The sequence below is a fragment of the Lonchura striata genome, chromosome 4 (assembly GCF_050655825.1).
Source record: "Lonchura striata isolate lonStrDom1 chromosome 4, ASM5065582v1, whole genome shotgun sequence".
Classification (NCBI taxonomy): domain Eukaryota; kingdom Metazoa; phylum Chordata; class Aves; order Passeriformes; family Estrildidae; genus Lonchura; species Lonchura striata.
In genome coordinates, this window is record NC_140706.1 from 31782315 (window position 1) to 31799873 (window position 17559).

Genomic DNA, 17559 nt, shown 5'->3' on the forward strand with positions numbered 1-17559 from the left:
GATGTAGACATATTACAGCTTTTTTTTTTTTCAAGTATTCTCAAATACCCTAAAATGAATTGAAAATGTTCAGGATCTTCTTAGGAATGCAAGTTTTTATCAACTTAGGTCCTTGTTAATTTGTTTTTCCAAATTACTGAGTAAACTGGAAAACAGAAAAATTTAATGTCAGGAGATCTTTTAAACCAGGAGATCTAGTCCTCTGCTGTTAGCAGACACCACCTCATACAATTGCTGTCATGAATGAATTCAAACTAGAGAGCCATATTCCTCTGATTCTCCCTTTTGCTAAGTTAAGCAAACAGAATTTTAAAGTGCTTTCAGAACCACTTCTTGTGGGAGAAGTTCCTCATTCAAATCCCCCCTTCCCTAGGGACACGAACCAGCACCTGCAAAGTGACTGTAACACTTTCTCATCCTGAGTGGCAAATCCCTCCTAATGTGTTCCAGGGCTGCATTTACCCTTGACAGACCTGCAGCCCACTCAGGATGAGCTGCACCTCTGACAAGCCACCATCATATCTACTATATCTACCCAGAGGTGCTCCAAGGCTCAGAGCTGAAGCCCAGAGCTCCTGCTGAACACAAACCTTGCATGCCAGATGGTGAGACTGTGCTTCTAATGCTGCTGCCCAAAAAATCATCCAGCTTTTTCCCAACCTTCCTAACCCTTCTCTAGCCTTGTTTTCAGTGCCGAGTACTGGGGGAAAATCACTTCCCTGCTCCTGCTGACCACACTAGTTCTGATACAGGACAGGATGCATTTGGTCTCCTTGACCACCTGGGCACACTCCTGGCTCATGTTCACACAGCTGTCAAACAGCAGCCCCAAGTTCTTGTCCACTGAGCAGCTTTTCAGTCACCTCTTGTCCTTCTTGTGGCAACCACAAGAAACATGCAATTTTTTTTTCACCTTATTGAGATCTACAAACTCAATTCCTTATGAAAACAATAGATTTTTTTAAAATATGTTATGCTCCGAAATAGGTCTTTCTTTGGACAAGGGAGACAGAATGTCTGTTAAAATATTAAATGATACAAGGCCAAAACCATGAAAGCAAGTAGATCAAGTTAGTTTATTTAGCTCTAAGTTATATACCTGCAATGGGGAAGAGACACTCAGAATTACACAAGTTGTTATCATAGGCCCCTTCATTCTGCATGTTCCTACTGTATTTTTCAACCTCTGAGTCAGCCAAAACACTGAGTCTCCAAAGTAAGTTTTATCAGAACTATGAGCTACCAAAAGACACCTAGAGATTATTTACACTGATATATATATATACATATATACATATATATATATATATATATATATATATATAGAGTTCACACACATAGGCTTAGTATATTTAAATATTTAAATTACTCAAAACGATAATTTTGAACGTGGTTTTTTCCCAAGACTTAAATAATTTTTTCTTTTGTGCATTCTCTGTTAACTGATTTAGTAGATCAGTTTAAAAGGTCAATGACTGTCTATTACACTTTCAGCTCAAGACCTATAGCAAAATTTACTGGGCTTTTTTGCTAAACAGAGACAAGGTTTTCTTTCTAAAATCACAAAACTATGTTCTGGGACTGGCAACAATAAATTTTGCAGTTAGAAAGACTATGTCATCTACTCATACCCCTGAAATAATCAACTGCAGCTAGAATATTCCCAAACAATTAATTAACATAGATAACTAAAACACTCATGTTTTCTCCAGCCTACCCTTTGAAGCATGGAGCTGCAAACAGCACAATTCATGCAAGCCTATATTTAATTACCTAATCCAGTACTACTTATAGCTAAGGCAGCAAGCAATTAAAGCCTCTTCCACCCTCTCTCTAATTTAGCCAAACCACCTTCTCCTCTGGTAATGACAGGGACACTGGACAGTTGTATACAGTTAAATTTGTGCAGAAAGCTGCCATTCTGCACCCAGAGTTTACCAGATTTTAAGACCATGCTTCAAAAGCTACAAATAACTCTTAAGAAAACTTAAGAATTTTTCAGTTCTCAATAGTGTCATTTGCAAACAGCATTAAAACAAAACCAAATCCAGATGTTTCCACATTGAGAATTCAATTTTAAAACTGGCACCTTACATTTTTTTACCTGTTGGATTTATTTCTTTTACAATGACTTTAACTGTTGACAGACCTATCACTGTCTTGAAAGAGCTTAAGACAACCAAATAAACTCCACAGCACTTACTTTTTCCCTCCAACAAAGAATTACCTCAAGAAAACTATTTGTATTCTTTTCAGGAACATTTTCTTAGTGGCATATAAAGGCAAGGCAGTAGAGACCAAATTAATCTTTAGATCTTCATAGTGATACTGTCAAGAAGATTACTTATGTATGTCAGCCTACACTCACTACATAACAAGCATTCACTGAGTTCCTTTCATGGTTAAGCGTTAATAGAGAGCCAGAAGATGGTAATACTTTTTGCTTTCATCACAATTTTTTCCATGCATTCTACAATTGTCTACCTATGCCCAAATGGAACAGAAAAACAAAAGAAAAGTAATAACTTCTTCAACTTACGGATATAAAGCACTTTCTTTCCAAGCATTCAAGCCCCTTGAAACTGTACAGCCATTAAACACAATAATACAAAACCCAAAAAGTATATGCACTGCATCTTTGAGACATAGCAGAGACACAACTGAACCCAAGTGCAACAGCATGGTAATATAGGAAGACACAGTTCTCATGAAAAACAGTGCCCCAAAGATAGCAAATTACCCACTGCCAAAGCTTGTTTATGTACATGCAGGTAATTTTTATAACTCCATTGTTACAACTCCAGTGTCTGAGGAATAGAAACTCAATGTATGGATCATAGTAGTCACTGGGGAAACAGAAGAGTTTAGAGTTCAGAAGACATTAGGGTTCTTTCCCCCACAGGTAAATTTTAAGTATAAACAGGTAAAAGGAAAGTATCTACACATTTTTCTTCTACTTTTCATACAAGTTTGAATAGACCCATAAGATAAAAAGTCAGATAAAAATCCCCTACCTCTCCTGAGACAATGAAGGCTTTCCACATGCCAAGATTCTCACACCACCAGTCTGTTCTTGCAATGTGCAGCTGAAGGTCACTGTGCTCTCTCTCCATCAGAGTAATTTCATCCTTCAGCTTAGAAACAATCTGCAGAGAAAAGTTTATTCATTACAATTGGTAGAAAAAAGTTCTGCAGTACACAAGCTTTATGTCTTTAGGGACACTGTTCTGAAAGAAGAAAAGATACAAAAGCAGAGCGAGAACAAATCCTGTGGGTAAAAAAAAAAAATCACAAGTGAGGGAATTGATGATACCTCAAACTTCTAGAGCACACAGCAATCTTAAAGGTCAACCCTCACACTAAAATAAAAAACAAGTTAGAAGTACAACTATCACACTACCAGCATAAAAGACATTTGAGATAGGATTATATATTACACATGGTATATTTTATAAGAATTTGATATTGCCATTAATGAAATACAGCTTACTAAACACATATTTATCATTTTCAGATATATATCATGCGACTGAAGAACCTAGGAATAGATTTCATTTCTAGGAAGTTCTATGATAGAAATCACTCAAAGTTATCACTTATTTCTTTCTAGTTTTGAGAAGGAAAGGATTTGTTACTGTGGAAAGCACAAAAAGTAGCCAAACATCCTTCCAGGAGACAGTATGACAAGAGAAGGTGGACATATACATAAGATGTGACATTAGAAACACAGCAAAAGCAGATGACACTTCTCCATTTTTAAATATGATATACCACTTACCCAAATGTATCAGTTCTATCACTTACACCATAAGTGGTACATTCTACAGAGCTATGGGAATTCTATCTTATTCAGAATTTTTGTCTCATGTCAGATGTAAAAATATTATCTATGTGACAGCTATATAACAATTTTCTAGCAAATACCTCACCTTCAGGATAATTTTATATTTTGCTATCAATGCTGAGGCTTCTCTACAATCCCCTTACATTTGCTACAGGAACATGCAATAAAAACAGAACAACTGGTAAGATTTTATCATAAGTAAACAGCTGTTACATTTACAAACCAAATGCTCAGATTTTACAATAATACTGGATCCATTTTACTATTCTGTTTCAGAGAGGTATCTGTTTTCCAAGAGCAAGAATATTTTAGAAACAAAATCATACAGGAAAAAAACCCACTACTTCAGTAGGGGCACAATCCCTGCCTCCCCAAGAACCTAAGTACAGAGAGAACATAGCTATTATGGTCTCAAGAATGCAAAAGGAACATAGAACATTCATGTGAATGGACCAATATATAAAAGTTTAGTTATATAGAATCATAGAAGGGCTTGGGTTGGAAGACACCTCAGAACAGCTGCAAACATTTTCAGTTGAATGCAGTACCCTCTGGCAGAAGGAAGATATGGAAGGGACAGAGGGAATGAAGCTAACCAGGGTGGCCTCAAACTCTGGTGTCCACATCTTTCTCCTGGAGGTAGCTATGCCCAGAGCTGGGGCAGCAGAGAATGAGTGGGGTGTCAACTCCTATTCAGACAAGCTTCTTAGCACTCACCCTGAGTGAAGGAAAAATGTATAAAGAAACCAGCCAGGTTCTCAGCAATGACTAATACTCAGGTACATTTTTGTCATTGCTAGCAGCAGGATTTTAGGAAAATGCCTTGGCTCCTTGTTCATCAGCAGTGAAATGCCATTACACCTGACAAGATAGGCCCAACTGCATTTGAACACCAGGCCTGTAAAATCAACACAAGTAAGTTGGCCCAAGCCATGTGCAAGTCCCTTGCTTCTCCTGAGCATATCCTCAAATTGCTTACCCTGTTTCACTTCGCAAAGAGAAAAGGATATTTTTTGTTTGCCCTAATCCAGAGATTTAAAGTTTCATATCGCTCCAAATTTTTCCTAATAGAGGAATCAGTCACTCCTAAAGGTTTGGGGGTTTTATCCCTCAGCTCCGTCAGAGCTGGCGCTGCAGACGAGCGTTGTGCTGTGCCCCTGAGAGGCAGCAGAGGGCACAGGAGCCGGGCAGCGCATCGCCCCAATCCCCCGGGCAGCGCATCCCCCCCCATCCCCCGGGCAGCGCATCCCCCCATGCCCCGGGCAGCGCATACCCCCAATGCCCCGGGCAGCGCATCCCCCCATCCCCCGGGCAGCGCATCCCCCCCCATCCCCCGGGCAGCGCATCCCCCCAATGCCCCGGGCAGTGCATCCCCCCAATGCCCCGGGCAGCGCATCCCCCCAATGCCCCGGGCAGCGCATCCCCCCATCCCCCGGGCAGCGCATCCCCCCATCCCCCGGGCAGCGCATCCCCCCATCCCCCGGGCAGCGCATCCCCCCATCCCCCGGGCAGCGCATCCCCCCATCCCCCGGGCAGCGCATCCCCCCTTCCCCCGGGCAGCGCATCGCCCCATCCCCCGGGCAGCGCATCCCCCCAATGCCCCGGGCAGCGCATCCCCCCAATGCCCCGGGCAGCGCATCCCCCCAATGCCCCGGGCAGCGCATCCCCCCTTCCCCCGGGCAGCGCATCGCCCCATCCCCCGGGCAGCGCATCCCCCCAATGCCCCGGGCAGCGCATCTCCCCATCGCCCCTGGCAGCGCGGCAGGAGCAGCGGCCCGGATGCCCGAGGGACGGCAAGGGGGAAACAGCCCTTGCTACCGACAAGGCAGCAAGACCACGGGAGAGTGCTCCTTATTCCATGGCCAACAAAGCAATATCACAGTCACAAGTTTAGTTACAATAGCTTTTAGATGTGGGGAAAAAAAACAATTAAAGCTAAGCTAATAAATTCCGATTTCACCTTCTGTTTAACAAGTTGACTGAAATAACCATCTGACCCATCCAAAATAAATGTGACAATTGGCTATTACACAAACACATACATATCAAAAAAAAAAAAAAAATCAAATAAAAGAATATCAAAGAATCAAATAAAAGAAGACACTAAAGGTTCATACCTTTTTGTCAGGTTTTGGTGAATTACAAAGGGAATTTAGAGCCTGTTTCTTATACTCAAGCTTGTCATTTAGCTGGCGAAGTTTATTTACAGCATAACTGGCCTGTTCATTAATTCTTGTGCTGCATTCTTCAGTAGCTTCTTCACAACCTTGGCTCTAGGAATAGAGGATAGGGGTAATTGCTACATTAATATGAGAAAAGAGGCAGTTATTCATAGAATGACAGAATGGTTTCTGCTGGAAGGGACCTTAAAGATCACACAGTTCCAATCTCACTGCCAGTGGCATGGATACTGCACTAGACTAGACTGGTCAGAGTCCCAGGAATGGGGCAGGAGGTGCGTTATTGCTTGCTTCTTGATATAGATGAAAATGTAGGTATAACAGATATTCCAACCATCAGATCCAACATGAAATGTCAGTCTGTTGTCAAAAACTCCAACAGACAAAGCCTCATTACCATTTCTACTACAGTTCTTTGGCAAATCACAGCAACAGTGCAAAAATGACCTTCAAGCTAAGGCTTTAGTGTTAATGAGAGGTAGAATTAAAGTTTGTTTTAAAAGCAAAAACAGCTTAGTAGTCATGATCAATATTCAGAGCCAGATAGAAAAGTAAATACTTAGTGCTGAGCTGAAAGATAATGACTATGGGGCAGCAGGGAACAAAACAAAAAAAATTCTATATTTCTAACAAACAGTCCTGCCTCCCACAAACCTTCACAAAACAGATTTGTCATCCTGCAGAACAATCTAAACCAAGTCCTTTAGCTTTCTACACAGTTTTTACTGCTGTTTTTAGAAGTGTTAATTAAAATGTGTTAAAAGCACATATGCCTTACCCTAAATTCATAAATCATTTTCATATATTCATTCAGACAAACCAATGGCTTTTCTATCTTGTGTACTACAGGCTGCAAAAAAATAGAAAACTTCACACCTTTCAGTGACATTCTCCTTAACATCTTCTGACATATAGCTCAACCTCCCCCTTCTTACTGTACACTTCCCCAAATAGACATGAAGACCTTGAGATCTATCAAACAGCACTCAGCTTTTACTGCTGCCATGTTCAAAGATCTTTGAGGTCTGTTTGTGACTGAGTATATCTAAATTTATCTGTGGGAAGCTGAGTGTCTTCTCATGAAGAGGGGTTCTATGTTATTTAATGATATTCTAACTAAGTAATCTGTATCCTTATAAAGAAAAAGGTTACAGAAGGAACTCTCATACTCTTGTAAATTCTGTGAGTTTTAGAGGAGACAATCCTGTTGTAAATTCTATAGTATCTTATATCTTATTTAAGAAAGTCTGAGAAGAGATAACACTAGCAACAATAACTAATCTCCTTACCACGATCCTCAAACGCAGAAGTCAGGAGCTCTAGGTTGAAAAATCCATGCCCTTTTCTAGCTCTGCATTTGACTGCTATGTGGCTCTATGCCCTGTCCTCTCTTCTCTCTATACAGCATGGAGTATAAACTCCTAGGGTCAGAAACTTGCCCCCAAGCATGTGTACAGACCTCAGCTCAGAATGTTGTCTTCTAGCACTACAATAAGACAAATGATGATTAACAGTATTGGATGTTATTTAAAATGCTAATGCAAAAAAAACATAAAAAACTCCAAACCTTCCACTTGTTGGGAAGCACGGAGGTAAAGAAAGAATCAAAATGCTATTTTCCACACAGAAGAATTAGAAGACTTTTCTTATGAAGTTTAATGCTAGCAATCAAGGAATTGCAATTACAAATCAGTGAGGCTGTGCTCTCAGAGGTAGGCTACATGATTTCTCTGTCATTAACTTTTCATACACTTAAAGCAAAAACCACTGCTGAATCACTAGGTGTATCACAACAACAAACAAATGCTAGAATTACAAGATCAAGTAACCTGTATTCAAAATATCAGATTTAACAAATAAACAACCAGTTCACTCAAAGCTGAGTTCATAATGGATTGTGCTGTCTTCTCCTGATTGGTAAGCTGATAATGGCTTCCATTTCTGCGAGTGATGTAGAACACAGATGTCAGTCTTATTTTAGTGATCTGACACATGCAGCACCAATGCAATCACCAGATCCTCTCCTCAAAGTGCTGCATGCCAGCACTGCCTGCTTCTGTATTTCTACAAGTGCTGTTTGTCCAAGCAGAAATACTTGGAGGTTTGTCCCAGAAACAGAAAGTGGTACCAGACTGAGAAGAAAGAGCTTCTTCCACCTGCAGCAGAACCAGCAGTCTGGTCCTTTCCAGATTCCTATCTTGTGAGTTGATTTTCTCACATTTAATCAGGGCTCATCCTTTTGTCCTCATCTCCTTGAGTGCATGAGAGGGCTTTTTATCTATTCGCTATAGCAGTGAAATTTATAGAAAATTAACACAGGTGATGTCCACAGTGCCCTAAGAAGTGAGGAAATAAGACCCAAAATCCAAACTAAACAAAAACTAATCTGTACTTCCTAAAAATATTTATCCCTTCAGAAACATCCCATTTCTCAGCTGTCCTTTCTGATATACGGGGAGGAAAAAGCCCACAAACTTACTACCCAGTACTGCATTTTCACCAAAATTTGAAAAACCATGGGAAGTTTCAGAAAGACTCTTTTAATTTGTTTTCATCTCAAAGACCCTGGAGCATGGCACAGCACCACTAGAACTGCTCTATTCAAGAGATACTCAAGCAGTATATACAACCTCATACTCAATTAGTTGTTAATTTTTTTTTAACTGCTTTGAATGTTATAAGCAGACTTGGCAATATGTTAGTCTTTAAGGCTTCATGGCTGACACAGACTTCATGTCTGGCCCACACATATCCAAGGACTCAGAGGAAGGACAGGTGATGCTGATGTTAAAAATCTTTTTGGCAGCTACAGTAGATATTATCAGACACAGTACAGCTACCCCTAAAGTATTGTGTCAGTTTTCTCAGAGAAATCATTAACTGTTAGACTTTAAATACATCGTATGAAGAAATCAGAAAGCACAGCATTTAATGTCTCAGGAAGTTCTGGACAAAACTGTTAGGAACCATTGTGCAAAGCCTCAATGACTGCAAGCACAACGACACAAAGCCTTTGAAATACCTACTGCCATCAAAACAGAGCTGAGTTAGCAGTGAGAAAACTGGAAAACATCTCAAATATTTTATCAAGGAAAAGAATACAAGGGAAAACAAACACTGAAAAGATTCATCAAGCTCTAAAAGCACATATTGAAAGTAATTCACTTATATTCATCTCTGCAGATATGCTGATATGCAAACTACAAAGACTAGAACAACTCACCTACAGAAATTAAAGTAATTTAAAGAGTAAATATAAAAGCCTTAAGTTCTGGAAAAATAGTTTCTAAATAGTAGAATGTAGATCAGCACTTCTGGATTCTGCTTATATGTTTATTTAGATCTGGTTTTGGACAAACTGTTACATTTCACTGAGTTCTGAGCAAGTTCACATGTAAAATGAAGACATGCATGCTGATCTGAAGCAGCAGCCTAACTGAAAGAGACACTCAATAGTCTGAGACATGCTCTTGTCAAAATGTTCATGGATAAATACAACACACAAGTTCCCCTGACATGACTGCTTTAGACAACCCAAGGAAAAAACCTTCCCCAAGAAGAGTTACCACTGGCTTATTGCTTATGACATTTTAAATGGTCTGTTTTAGTATTTAGAATTCTTGTGCCAGATTTATCTTCCAACATGGTCTATTAATTTATTCAATTAATCAAGAAAAACCACTAAGATTGTATTTTATGTTTCTTTTTCTTCTCTTTGGTGCAGTTTTAATACCTATTTAGTACCTAGGAAATGCACAGGAAACAGGGACAATGTCTGGGCAGAAACCTACTAATGTTTCAGTGAGAATTTTTCTACTCAAAAGCAGAGCAGCCGAGCTTATACAAAGTATGTTTTGCATTCTCTAAGGATCATAATGAAAGACGTTAAATACAGAATGCTTAGGAATCCAAACTACTTCAACAAAATTCAAATTTAAGTAGTCTGTCATTTTGGAGCATTTTATTTCAAAGAGCATGTAAACAATACCAGATAAAACTACAAGAGTGATAATATTTATAAATAAATGAGTAAAACAAAGTAGTGTAGTCCAAAGTGCAAGGACAGAAGATGCTACTACATTCTTTTCTCAGGACAGTCTCTCAGATCACTTTAAATAACAGTGAAATAAATTGTCTGCGTGACTCACCACTTCATCTTTGTCCTCGGGAGTTAGCTGAGCAGAACTTCTTTCTTCCTCCTGCTTGACTGATCTCTCATATAAATCACTGACAATGAATGAGGGGTAGTATCTGTCCTTTAGAGTTTCATAAACATCTGCCTGAATTCTGTAGAATACTTCAATGCCTTTATTTCCCACAAGACTTTGCTGTATTTCCTTATAAAGGGATTTTTCCACAGGTATTTCTCTGCTTTCCACAAAAAAATTCTGGTAAATTTCACTCACCAGTTGAGGTATTTCAGCCTAGGAATCAAGGAAAAGGGAGGGAGAACAGAATAATGAAAAGATATTGAAAATATCAAGATGACTCAGGACCCAGGTGCACATTTTGAAGGATAATCAAGCTAATTTCCTATCCAAATGTACGAGAAGACATCTGTAAACCTCTTACTGACATCAAGTATGTTGCCTGCCTGTGCACCTCTGCTAAGCAATCCATTTTACAAGTTAAGTATGGATATTAGTTAAGTGAAGAAACAGCTGTGCCCTAAAATTGCCAGAGCTTCCGCACCCACTCTTTTAAATCCATGTTCCAAAAGCTGGCATAAAAAGGATGAAAAGTGCTAGAGCAACAGTGTGGTCACCATTTTAAATTCAGATGGGAAAGCTCAGCTGTATCACCCTCCTGTCTTCTGCTGAATAGAATCAATTCACTTTATACATGATTATCATTAATTTGCAGGGGAAAAGGAAAAAAAATATGCAAGAAGAGGAAAAAAGCACAGTTGAAGAGACATTTACCAGTACAGGAGGCTGGGTATTTTTACTGAGCACAGTAAAGTGCACAGGATTGAACTTTATATTAATGAACTGGAAAGAGAGGAAGTAATGCAGCACAGCCTATCAGCTCCCTAAATTATCATCTCCCTAAACTGGACAGAATTAAATAGGGTTTATCCACTCCTTCAGAATGGCACAATGTTCTTACCTGTCTCATCTGACAATACCACAGCCCCATGATTGCAGGACACTACCCTTTTGTAAGCTGCCCTGTAGTGGCAGATATATCCATATCCATATGTGCATATTGTTTTGAACAGGAAGACAAAAATCACAGCTGAGAGGTCATAAAGTGATTTATAGTAACTTTTCCAATCATGAGAAGTTTACAAATCAGAACTGATTTACAGAACTCTCTTCACAGTGCCTGACAAACTGTTTTTATTAACACTCTCTAGCTTGAGTTGGTTGGTAGTAATTTCTTCAGATTGTATTAATGGTTCACTACTCATACTCTATAATTTGTCTCTCTGTTTACAGGATGTTTTATGTTTTTCAAATGACTGGAATAAGAGCAATAAAATTACAGTGAAAAAAATATTAACTGATAATCAATTATCAAATCCGTATTTCATGCTAGCATGAATCCTGAAGGTTTATTTGCTTCCCCCAAGAATCCACCACACCAGTCACGAACAGCAAATTTGGCCTCTACAAGTTCTTCCTCTGCACCATTGCTTCAGGGCACTTGTTGCATATTTTAAGTGATATTCACTATCCTTGTTTCAGGATTCTAATTCTTCCTTTACTTTAGCCAAAATTACAATGTAGCACTGTTTCTTCTCTCTATCAGTAGTGTGGCATTCCTGGAGAAACTGAGCTGCTACATATTAGGGAAAGGTCTTTTAAAGCAACACCTCTCTTGCAAAAAGATTTTAAGAACATAGATACACACTGTTTCATTATTTTGGATTGAATGGGCTACCTGTAATTGGCAAGATGAGACACTTATGTACAGACTATCCAATCAGAATGTGCTTCTAGGTTTCATGTGAACTGATATAACTAATTTGCATATCAAGTATTCATTTTAACAGATGTTGTTACACCATCCAACAATAAATCATCATCACAACGGCCCACAACTTTTAATTGCAATACTATCCTCAAATATTGACATGAAGCAGTTAAAAAATTGCCTAGAACCCATCCTATGCTATTGATATTTCAAAAACATAAAGACACTTCCTAATGTCAAGACCACAACAAACAGTGTAATCAATGTACAAAGCCATATAGGTGTGCAACTTCTTCCACCTTGTTAGCATTCTTCAGATTCTCCACAGACTCCCAGAAGCCGATCAGAGCCATCTTGTCCATCCTCTCCACGTAGATCCGGAAGTGCTCTCGGTATGAAGGGTTGGCCAAAATTTCTTCAAACTGAAGAATCTGAAGAAGGGAAAACTAAGAATAAAAACTGGGAAAATGCCTAATTCTAACTCCTTTCCTTATAGGGAAAATCTTTTCACTATGCATCCCACAAACGTGTCCTAGATTCAACTACACAGACCTCCTACAGTAATAGTTTTGCTTCACAAAAAGAAAAGTTTTAATTACTTAGAAGATAAATTCATCTATGCTTCTATCAGATAGTAAATACCTCCACATCTTTCCGATTAGGATACATTTCAAAGGACTAAGATGTCACTTCAAGTCACTCATTAAATGCTATTGGTAAAAGTTTAATTTCCAGTGTTCCTGCAAAGCAGAGGAGCTGAGCTGAAAGCTAAATGATCTGTTCTTTACTCGTTTCAAACACCAGCAGTTTCCATACCACAGCCTACAGATGAGATGTATCTCAATTATTCCCAGAGACACAGAGAAAGATGGAATACTTTGGCTGCCAGGGTATTTGGCGGCTAGTTCCCACTGTTATTAAAAAACATCTATCAGAAATGCAGTCAGGAATGAGTATGTTCTGTGATATAATGCTCAGGATTTTTCCTGAGTGAGGAGGGTGTACACCAGACAGTAAAGGAAATGAACATAGACCTCCTGTACCCATGCAGCCATTAAAAAAGTTGCATTAAAAAGCCATTATCACTTCATTATTCTCTACTATTTTTGTGAATCCAGGCCTTTTCTTTGAGACAAACACTTGAAAACAAAACACTTCTCTGGCAAAATTATCAAAACTTCCCACACTGAACAAAATGAATAACCTTGTCTTCCTCTGAAAAATAGGACCAATTTTCCAAATACCTCATCAAAACCAAGCAACCTTTTCTCTCCAACTCTCCGGTCTTGCAGCTGAACCAGTCTTCATGTTGCTTATTTAGTGTCATTACTTTTATCACCTAGAACCCAAACACACTCCCCAGACGGGTCTGAAGTTTTTTCTTTGTTTCTCACAGGCACCAAACAACTCACACCTTTTTCTTTGAAAAGAAAAGGTCCTTAAATACTGGGCCTAATGAGTCATCCTATGACTTTGCATTTTATAGCAAAGTTTATTTGGTATAGAGCAAGATGTGAACTCAGATTGAGGCATTAATAATTTCTCTAATATGGGTTTTCTGATACCTAATAATAATACAACTTTAGTCAGCAGCAGAATACCTCCCTCCTTGGGAAGACAACTTGTTTTCCTAAATCTAGCACCTGTGAAACTCTACAACCAAGTTACATGTAGGAAAAATAGTTTCCTTGTCTCAAGCTACACGTGAGGAAACCACCTAAATGGGCACATACACAATTATTGGCACAAAATCAGTGCATTAACAAACCAAGCTAAATGTGGCTCTTTAACAACTGCAGTTTTGTCTGAAACAGCTCCCCCAAATTTTGGGCAGTGTTTAAGTAAATTGTACTTGTCTCATATGAAATGCCCATTTACATCTTTAAACTTCCCCTGTGATAATCATGTGCCATTCTTCTCTTTATCCTTTACCATACCAGTACCTTCTAGACATGACTTTGCTCTTAGCTTTCAAACTATTTAGATATATGAATATCTGCCTTTAAAAGCTCACTCTGTAAACTTCACTGAAAAGCAGAGAGCACCTTGTTCAAGCTAAGCTTAATACAGAAATGGTGATCAGGCTGTCAAAAAGAACAACACAAACATGGTAATTTAAAGGCCAGTCAGTGATTTAGCCTCATTACTGTGCATCATCATATTTTCTATTCAATCATTCTACTAGGGACAATGATTTAAAATAGAAGTGTAAGAGGGTCTTCTAGCCCCTCAAACAGATGTTTTCCCCATCTTAGGGGCTGCCAGCTCTGTAAATAATAGCAGAGTTAATAAATCACAACATGGGGCATGTGCTGTCACTTCTTGAGTGAGAGGTCACCTTGGTCTCTATTCTATTATCCAAAGCCATACCCATACTCTGCCAGCAAGGAGAGTAACTAACAAACAAATCTCTCTCAGAAGGAACTGGGGCCGAGTGCTGCTGCAGGGAGCAAGGCAAGTGCAGCCACCTCTCCCACCTAACAAAGGACCTATTGCACCAGTGCCCCATGGTAATCAAAGCAGCAATGCCTAGCAACACCGCTGCACAAATCTTCTAACAGATAACCTTGCAAGCTAAAGCAAATGAATTAATGGGCAGAAAAGCTTGTTCTCTTGCAGAAATGAGACCTCTCCAATTTTTTCTTAATTTTTCTTTAAGTCTGGAGTATCGTGGAATTATAAAATGTTACCAGTCCTATACTAAAAACATTATGTTACAGTTGCAATGCCAACAATGGCAGACAAAAGAGGGTTTCAGTTTTGAGGTGAAAAACCGTAAAATGTATGTGCACTGGTTTTGGCTGGGGTAAAGTTAACATTCTTAAAAGGCTGGCATGGGCTATGTTTTAGATTTGTGCTAAACACAAGGCTGATAACACAGATGCTTTTATTACTGCTGGGCAGGGCTTCCACAGAGCCAAGGCCTTTTGTGCTTTTGGTACTGCCACCCTGGAGAGCAGACTGGGGGTGTGTGGGAGACTGGGAGGAGACACAGCCAGGACAGGTGACCCCAGCTGACCAAAGGGGTGTTCCAGACCGTATGGCATCCTGCTCGGTATGTAAAGGGGGGACATCTGGAGTGATGGCTTTGTCCTCCCAAGTCACTGTTATGTGTGATGGGGCCCTGCTCTCCTGGGGGTGGCTGAACACCTGCCTGCCCGTGGGAAGCAGTGAATTCGTTCCTTGTTTTGCCCTGCTTGTGTGTGTGCCTTTTGCTTTCCCTATTAAACTGCCTTTATCTCAGCCCATGAGTTTTCTAGGTTTTACCCTTCCGATTCTCTCCCTGATCCTGCAGGTGGGGGAGTGAGTGAGTGGCTGTGTGGGGCTTGGCTGCAGGCTGGGTTGAAACTGCAACAAGTTCTTTTTGGCACCCAACTATTCTGTGGATCTTCCTTCCTTTCATGATTTATAAAAGTTGTTCTGCAGTAATTTGTAATCCTCACCAAAAGATCATTTTATGATTCAGTATCACCATGGATTAGAGCACAAACCTCTAAGCTATGTTGGCACATACACAGGCATTAGGGCATTTGTACACCCTCAAATCTAATATGCAGTTAGCAGACATAATCTTAGAATTATCAGCTGCCACAGCAACCCTTCAAATCCTGTTAACTCAAGAGCAGCTTCCGGGTTTGGAAAAACCAGAAATTTTAATGTTGCCACATCAATTCCCTGCTTCAACAGTCACAGGCTCTGCCTAAAACTAGGAAAGAGTCAGGTTTTTCTATCTTTTTTCTTAAGTGGGATCTTTTAACCAGCATCCCCAGAATGTGCCCACGGGAGAGACTTGTTCCCTGCCCTACTGAGCAGAGACTTGGTCTTGTTAAATCCCAAAAGACAGTCACGACTTCTCTCTGGACAGAAACATAGAACAACTAGGTAACGTAGGACTGCACAGGCACTAGGCACAGATTAGAAGCACTGTATTGTATTTCTTTGCAACATACCAGATTCCCATTCACTACAACCACATTGACCTATAATGAATGGCCCAAATAAAGCTGGTAAAGCACTGCAGATGGTTGAGATGAACAGCATATGGGTCACTAGAGCAAATTTTCTGCTGAGATAACAGCATACAGTCAGACTGCAAAACTTCTGGATGCTACTCTGGATTTTTTCCCTTTTTTTACCGGTAGAAGGCAGGAATAAATTGAATGTAAAAACCAATAAATATATTTTTCCAAGCTGCATTTTAAAAACCCCTTAACTAATTTTTTTCTATAGATTAACTAAAATTAAGGCCTGTATTTATCTTGTTATGTTTTAAAAAGAGGCAAGACTATCAGAAGACTATCTCTGTCACAGCAATGTGAACGAAATGCAATGATTATGTAAGTGTCAGAAATTATATACTAACCACATAAGGTACCTGATTACTGCACATACACTAATCTAAAAGTCCCTGCCTTGATAGTCACAAACATACTTCTGTCATAAAAAACCCATCGCCAGGCAATAGGGTGACAACAACTGAAGCTTGTTTTCTTAATATTCCCCAAATTCTGTACCGTGATGTGTCCTGACATAATATGATCTTACAATCTGAAGCTCAGAAATCACTGTGAAAATCTGCTAAGTCACCAGTTAAATTAACATCTATCCACAGATGCAGTGGAAGCAAGATCTTCTGCAGGAGTTTCATCTTATTCCTCATCATATGGATTATGAAGATGAGCTTGTTCCACCTCAAAATACACTCAGATGGTTTCCTTGCTATTTCACAGCTAGTTCTGGGTCAGATCCCCAAAATCCCTCATAGAACCCATGATCCACAAAACAGTTCCACTTAGATGCTGCAACTCCATATGTCAAATCTAACATGAGGTGGTGTGGCTATTGTGCTCAGCACAACAGAGGAAAAGAATCATTCACTGGATAAACACAGACAAAAATAATTCAACTAATTATTGCAGTACTGTGCAGGCATGGTTCCTACAAAAAAGGACTAAAACAGCACTGACTATAAAGAGATGACTTACTCAAGATGGGTTTTCTCCAAAAACAAATCTAACACCATGGGCAGAGTTTAAATCAGGATCAGAGGTAATGACAGAATTCAGATTCAGAGAGTAGCTGTGGTTGGTTTGTCTGTTTGTTTGCTTATAAGCATTTGATTGTAATTCACATATTTAGGATTTGCCTAGAGAACCTGGATGCAGGAAAACTACATAAGTAAAATATGTACAAAATCAAATTAATCAAAAACCACAAGACTACATAATCAAACAGAACACTGACAGCTCCAAATAATCCATCTCTGCATATAAGCCCATAATCAGAATATGCATAAAAAACATTTTACCAGCAATGCTATTACTCCCCTACTACTGCAGTCAAGAAAAAGCTTTCTATAGAATGCAAAAGTGAAATCAAAATACAAGTTTAATTCACTACTCAACTCTTTGTTCAACTAGTGCCAAAAATTCCCCAAAGTTAATAATGTATTCAAGCTTCTGCATTACACTTACACAAAATATTAATTTAAAACACCACCAATAAATGCCTATTTCTGACCTATTTCATGCAAGTTGAAGAAAGGAAGGCAAATATACAGTTTCTTCTACAAAAGCTAGTCCTGCTGTTTAGATGCTACTTTAACAGAAAAGCTGG

The 17559-nt window shown here is 39.3% G+C and overlaps 2 protein-coding genes across 2 annotated transcripts in view; one reads left to right on the forward strand and one right to left on the reverse strand.

The window, feature by feature from the left end:
- Positions 1-17559, forward strand: part of LRP2BP (LRP2 binding protein) — a 96100-nt gene that overhangs the window by 26724 nt on the left and 51817 nt on the right. The window lies entirely within an intron of this gene.
- Positions 1-17559, reverse strand: part of SNX25 (sorting nexin 25) — an 82599-nt gene that overhangs the window by 13979 nt on the left and 51061 nt on the right. Inside the window, exons 8-11 of the mRNA XM_021541976.4 lie at positions 12243-12374; positions 10173-10448; positions 5962-6117; positions 3015-3146 (exon numbers count right to left, since the gene is read on the reverse strand). Coding sequence (XP_021397651.2) covers positions 3015-3146; positions 5962-6117; positions 10173-10448; positions 12243-12374 — 696 coding nt within the window. The remainder of the gene's footprint in view (positions 1-3014; positions 3147-5961; positions 6118-10172; positions 10449-12242; positions 12375-17559) is intronic.